At 40.5% G+C, this 6,390-nt stretch overlaps 1 protein-coding gene across 1 annotated transcript; it reads left to right on the forward strand.

The window, feature by feature from the left end:
* The first annotated feature begins 240 nt into the window (after positions 1 to 240).
* Positions 241 to 5,033, forward strand: FIBIN (fin bud initiation factor homolog). The gene has a single exon (XM_081281085.1). The coding sequence runs from the start codon at positions 659 to 661 to the stop codon at positions 1,292 to 1,294; it is 636 nt and encodes a 211-aa protein (XP_081137211.1). The 5' UTR covers positions 241 to 658; the 3' UTR covers positions 1,295 to 5,033.
* The last annotated feature ends 1,357 nt before the right edge of the window (positions 5,034 to 6,390 follow it).

Here is a 6,390-nt window from a genome sequence, read left to right on the forward strand (position 1 = left end):
CTCTCTTTTTGTTTTAGAAATTCTACTCTTTCTCTTCTCATTTCCCCCTTCAAGCTGAATTCTGTTTTTCAGGATGTCTCCTTCCAATCTTTAAAAAGAGACCCTGTACCTTTAATAACAGAGACCTGGTGAGAGGTTTCTTTCCAAACTTGTTCCCTGGCTTCCAAGTGACGAAACCAGCTGTAATTTGAGAGCCCAGAGATCCTTAGGATATCTTTAGCCAAAGGAAAAGCTCCCTCCGTATTCCCACCCAGTCCAGAAGTTGAAAGTGTCAGAAAGCAAGAGCTTCTCTCTCTTTCTACAAGCTCCATCTCCCAGGAGCAAGGGGCAACGGAGCCAGCGACGTGCAGTGCTCTGCAGGAGGCCTTCTCCCCTCGGCCCTGTGATCCCGTCTGGGCTGCAAGAGAGCGGGAGCTCCAGCCACTGAGCAAACGCAGAGCGAGGTGCACCCTGCGCTGCTGCGGGGCAGTGCTACCCAGGCGCTGTCGCCCACAGCCACATGAAGCCTGCTGGGGTGCAGGGGCCACAGTGCAGCAAGCCGACGGGGACGGAGGAGGACGCTGTCTCAGGAAGGCACTGACTCCCCAGGGGACCCCTTTTCTTGTTCCTGGACAAAAGAGTCTTCTCCTGGGGTCCCTGGCCATCCTGAATCTTCAGAATGATGGTCCTGAAGTTCTTCTGGATGGGTTTCCTCTGCCACCTGTGTCAGGGCTACTTCGACGGCCCTCTCTACCCAGAAATGTCCAATGGGACTCTGCACCACTACTTCGTGCCCGACGGGGACTATGAGGAGAACGATGACCCCGAGAAGTGCCAGCTGCTTTTCAGAGTGAGTGACCGTCGGCGCTGCTCCCAAGGGGAAGGGACCCAGGCCAGTCGCTTGATGAGTCTCACCCTTCGAGAGGAGTTCACCGTGCTGGGCCGCCAGGTGGAGGATGCTGGGCGCGTCTTGGAGGGCATCAGCAAGAGCATCTCCTACGACCTGGATGGGGAAGAGAGTTATGGCAAGTACCTGCGGCGGGAGTCCCACCAGATCGGGGATGCCTACTCCAACTCCGACAAGTCCCTCACTGAGCTGGAAAGCAAATTCAAGCAGGGCCAGGAACAGGACAGCCTGCAGGAGAGTCGGCTCAACGAGGACTTCCTGGGGATGCTGGTCCACACCAAGTCCCTGCTGAAAGAAACGCTGGACATCTCCACAGGGCTTAGGGACAAATATGAGCTGCTGGCCCTCACCATCAGGAGCCACGGGACTCGGCTAGGTCGGCTGAAAAACGATTATCTTAAAGTATGAGGTGGAAATGCCAGAGAGAGCAATCAAATCGGCTCCTTAGTGGAGGGTGGGGGATGGATGAGGGGGCTAAATTTTTCCTTACTCTTATAATATTTTATATCCAGATTTGCACTTTGAGAATGAATCTGAAATCATCTTTTAAAAAGAAAGAAAGGGTTGGAAGGTGAAGTGGTTGTTTTAATTCTGTACATTATTTATGTGATTGTTGCAGATTTATCTATCCGTGGGAAAGAACGATTGAAAGCAATGCCCCTCTTTCCTAGTGAGCTTTAAAATAACTCTGCAGAGATATTTGTTTCAGCCACATCCAAAAGGATACAGGCTATGCAGGAGAGACTGATTAAACTTCCCCTTCCTGGAGATTATGGGGATATACCCAAGGAGCATAGTGACAAGCTCCTTTCACCTTCAGCTTTCTCTCTTGGGCTTTACAAACAAAGTGACTGGTTTTCAAATGAGGTCCAAGGGGTTGCTCTTTATGCCTGCCAATCCATGGAAGTTGCTTGCTTCTTCTGCTTTTCTGTCTTATTTATTAACCATGGTCTGTGAGTTGTTTTTGTTTTTGCCTTTTTTTTTTTTTGTAAGCATATTGTTGGGAAACTATGTGCAAATCATCCTTTATAGGAAGATGCTTGCAAGTTTCCTCTGTGGGTGTATGTAAGTTTCAGCAGCAACATTGAAGAAGTCTAAACTTTGTGGTAGTTGCCCTCTCATGTTGATATGCTGATTTGTTATGTCTCATTGTGTGTCTATGCTTTGTCATCAGTGCAAGAGTCAATTACAAAAAAGTAGTTTGAACACCCCACGCAGAAGCCTATGATTGAAGTTATCAATGTATTTTTTTTCTCATTCAGGGGTTTTGCTTCTCTTTGCCTATTAGAAACTTGTACTTCAAGGAGTGGGGGGGAGGGGATTCTAATTCTAATGACTCCTTAGCTAAGTTTTATTATTCAGCCAATAAATGTGTTTTCACATAATACTGGCTTATTTTCTAATTTATATCTGTAGATTTCATATTTCAAAGAGAGGCCCATGCAAAGGAGAGAGGATGGGATTTAAGCCAGTTTACTTAGCATGTATGATAAAGAAGGAAGAAAGAAAGCTATGCATTTAGCAATTCTCCCCTCCCTGCTAACCCTTATCATCCTTGTGAGGGAAAAAAAAAAAAAAAAAAACTAGCTTGTGCCAGAACTTTAAATTTAATCTCTGCTGCTCTACTTAAAAACTCATTTTCTCCAATTTCTCCCATAGACTCAATTGGAATAGTACATAAAGAAGCTCATACTTTATTCACCCTCATTGTGCAGAGGGAGCATTTTATTTTAATTTGCTAGAACCATCGTAGATGCTTAATTATTTCAAAGCTGAGTCTATGTTATTTAATCAACAGCTTTAAAAGATGAAAATTCACTTTATTTCATATCTTCCTCTGGCCAATCCTCACCGTCACCATAAATATGCTTCTCTCCCCAACCCTCTCTGTCACGCACACATACATACACTCACAAGAAAATAAATAAATGTTCCTGTTCATCTGTTGAGTAGAAAAGTCGTTTATTTTTCTCCCATATGTGAGGAAACCAGTTTCTTTGACCAGTTTTGAACTATTTCTATGAAGTTCCAATATCTTCCTACTACAGTAGGAGAAACTGAGGCCTCAAAAGGGTAATTGAGTGAACCCCACTCAGCTCTAAGAGCCCCAAGACTCCTAGATTTAATTATAGGACTTTCTTAGACTGTTCTTCCTCAAGGATACTGAAAGAGAAGAGAAAGTGGCTGGAGGCTAAATCCTTTGCTTACCTATTTTATTAAATACAATAGAATAACTTATAGAACAGCACTTAAAATCCTCATTTATAATTTCTTTTCATCATTCAGGGCTTTTAGCTGCCTTGCAGATTTGTGTGGGGGAAGGAGTTCAATGATCACCACTTAGAAGGGCTTCCTTTTTTATTCTGTGAGGAAAAAAAAATCAGGGGAAAAAAACAGCAAGGGCAAAGATGATATTTGGTAGTTACAGTTCGTAGATTGAAGACAGCATCCTTTCTTGTCTCAAAATTGTCTCAAAAACACTTCAAGGTACTCAGACATATAATTCCCAGATATATCAAATGCCATCTTTTTGATTTTCCCAACTTTAATATGAAGATTTTGTACATGTGATAGGGCTGAAAAACTGGTTTCTTTGTGTGTGCTAATTCAATCAATAAATAACGGTTGCATAGAATATTATATTAAGAAGAATTCAAAAGGCACAGAAGTAAAGAATGCTGTCCCCAATTAGGGATGTCTTCCCTGGGTGCAGGAAGGGGAGTGGCCACACATCTGCTACAAATTTGAAAACCCTGAAATAGATTATGTATGAGGTTCTTTCCAGGTCTAGCCTTTTATGATTCCTACAAAACCAGAGTATCCAGCATTGAATTTCTCCATTCAAGGCTAGATGTGCATATTGCCAGTAATCCCTCAGAGTCTTATGTAAATGGTCCAGAGGGTAAATAGGAGCTTTAAGGTGCTGGGAGGGAGCTGGGGCTGCCCCAACAGCCAGCCCAGAGGCTGGCAGCACAAGGCTTTTCTAACCCTCTGATGGTGGAGAGCCAGCCCACTGAGATCTTTCCTCTCCACTTCCTCATTATTCTCATTAGTCTTCCTTACTCACGCAGTGACACATTCTCTATTACAGCAGTGGTCTTTTACTTCTCAGACCATGAAACCTCTAGAGTCTGAACAAAACCACATGCTCTCTTCCATGAGAAATCTACTCACAAACACATCTATACAATTTGGGTGTTTTCATAAATATTTGTTGATCTCTTAATCTCCGTCAGATGCTCATCTCCGTAGATGTAGGTGATTTGGAGATGCTAAACGCCTTGGGACTCTATCTGTGGACCCAAAGTTTAATAGAGCCTCTTAAAGTTTTATTTGGAGCAGAAGGCAATTGTTCCTGTTGTGATCGTTATTACCAAACACAGTAACAACAAATTTTTACTGGTAAGTCAATATAGTGGTAAGGCCCAGTGCTAAGAACTTTGCCTGAGTTAATCCCTTAATTCTGATAGCAAACTGTATGAGGAATTTTATAAGAGACAGTAATACATTTTAAGCACTTTTTTATAACAGTGTCCAAGATAGAGTGAATCCTCAATAAATGTTAGTTGTTATTACTGCTTTTATTATTGTCATTATTTTTTTTGGCTGTCGCCCAGAAGTCTAAGCACTTTCAGCAAGATTAAAACTGTGCAATGTCTTATGTACTTCACTGATGTTTATTTAGAGTGACATGTGATCAAATAAAAGAAGAATGTAGAGGATAGGGGTCCACTGGGGCCTCTAGCCATCTGTTCCAAATGCTGTCTCTATGATTCAGATGCCCAAAACTGTCTTTCCATCAGAAGATGATTGGATTCTGTGCTTATATAATAATTCATTGATAATTTGTGAGATGCATTGTTTTTGCACTACTAGTTCTCACTCTCTCAATCTGACCATGTGAGGAAGCATTTGGTAGGTATTTATCTAACTGGAGCTTGTTGGTGAAAGACAACAGACTAGTTTGGCCTCTGCAAGATCAAAGCCTGTCCCATGGATTTCACCAGAATCCTCCAGAAGTCAGCAGGTATGTTATGCATGGCAACACAAAGAGGCTGCTCAACAGTTCACATATTTTCCATTGCTTTTTAAACTCCTGTATATAATTGTGCTAGCAAAACAGGCTCAAAACTTTCTGACAAAGCCTTAAAACTTAGACTGTAAACTACTTTAATAATTTATGTAAAGAGCTTCAGGGCATTTTTTCAGAGGATGATTATTAAAATCGTCTTAATATGGAATATTATTTGGGTAGGAAATAGGATCATTAAATGTGTGGTTTACACAGGCTTAATATAAGAAGGAAAATATTTGGAGGCCTAAAGTTTTGATTAGAAATAGAATACAAAAATATTTAACAATAATTCACTAGTATATGGAATTGGATACTATAAAGCAACTCAGTAATTTTTAATTTGGACTGGTCTTTAATGAACACAATTTCTAAAGTTTGGGTCCCAGTCGATATGCCATTCATCAAATAGTTTTTTATGTGCCACCATACAAGATACCCAAGAAAGATGTATAGAGTGTAACCTAAACAAAGATTTAGGACAGCAAGGTGGAGAATGACAATCCTCTATGGGAGCTCAGAAGGAGTCTAATTTAGAATTGTTTGGAAAATGCAAAGCAGTGTTCATACAATAAGGATTTGGCATAATCACACATTCAAGAGATGTAGGGGTTTCAGTATTGCTGTCCATGTTGTTTTTCATCTTTTAATAACTTTTCTTCTAAATATAAAGCCTTAACTTCTGGGTGTTGATAGCATGGAAAAGATAATGAGCACAAAGAAAACAAACTCATTCATACTCTCAAACTCCTTCTGCCGCACACCCACTATTTGTCTTCTTCCAGCTCTTTTCATGCATCTTTATGTGTATCTTTTTCTTTAGTAAAAAGAAATGATATGGTAAGAAACATTGCTTGTTGTCAATGTTTACTGTAGTCATTAAATATGTTTAACAACAAAAATCCTTTCAAAAGTCTTAGTTGTATCCACAAGACTTCAAGAGTCAGAAGTTCTGGGTGCTAGATCTTTTCTCACAATCTATCAGCTGTGCAACTTTGAACAAATATCTTAGATGTTCTGACATCCAGTGACTTTGTTTGCAAAATGAAGATAAAAATAGCATTTATTGAAGAAGCATGACTCAAAGCATTTTCTGTAAGTCATCTTACAAAAATCTTCCCAGGATTTCATTTCAGGTAGACATTATATTTTTATGTTTAAAGAATATAAGTACACACAATATTGGGTTTTGTTGTGATTTGTCTAAGATTTCACACTTGGCTAAGAGTCAAGATTTAAGCACAGGTAGTCTGACCCCTCTACCCCCACGATAACATCTAAATGATGCTTTCTCTCTCTTAAGGCAGGAGATTGAACCCATCATTTGTTAACTCTCTTTCTATTCTAGGATCTATGATAAATGGCCTGTGAAATGAACATTCCCCTTATATGAATTTCTTTTTTTAGCAATTTTTTAGTTGTAGTTGGACAC

The sequence above is a fragment of the Spermophilus citellus genome, assembly GCF_964194105.1.
Source record: "Spermophilus citellus genome assembly, chromosome: 2".
In the NCBI taxonomy this organism is placed as follows: Eukaryota; Metazoa; Chordata; class Mammalia; order Rodentia; family Sciuridae; genus Spermophilus; species Spermophilus citellus.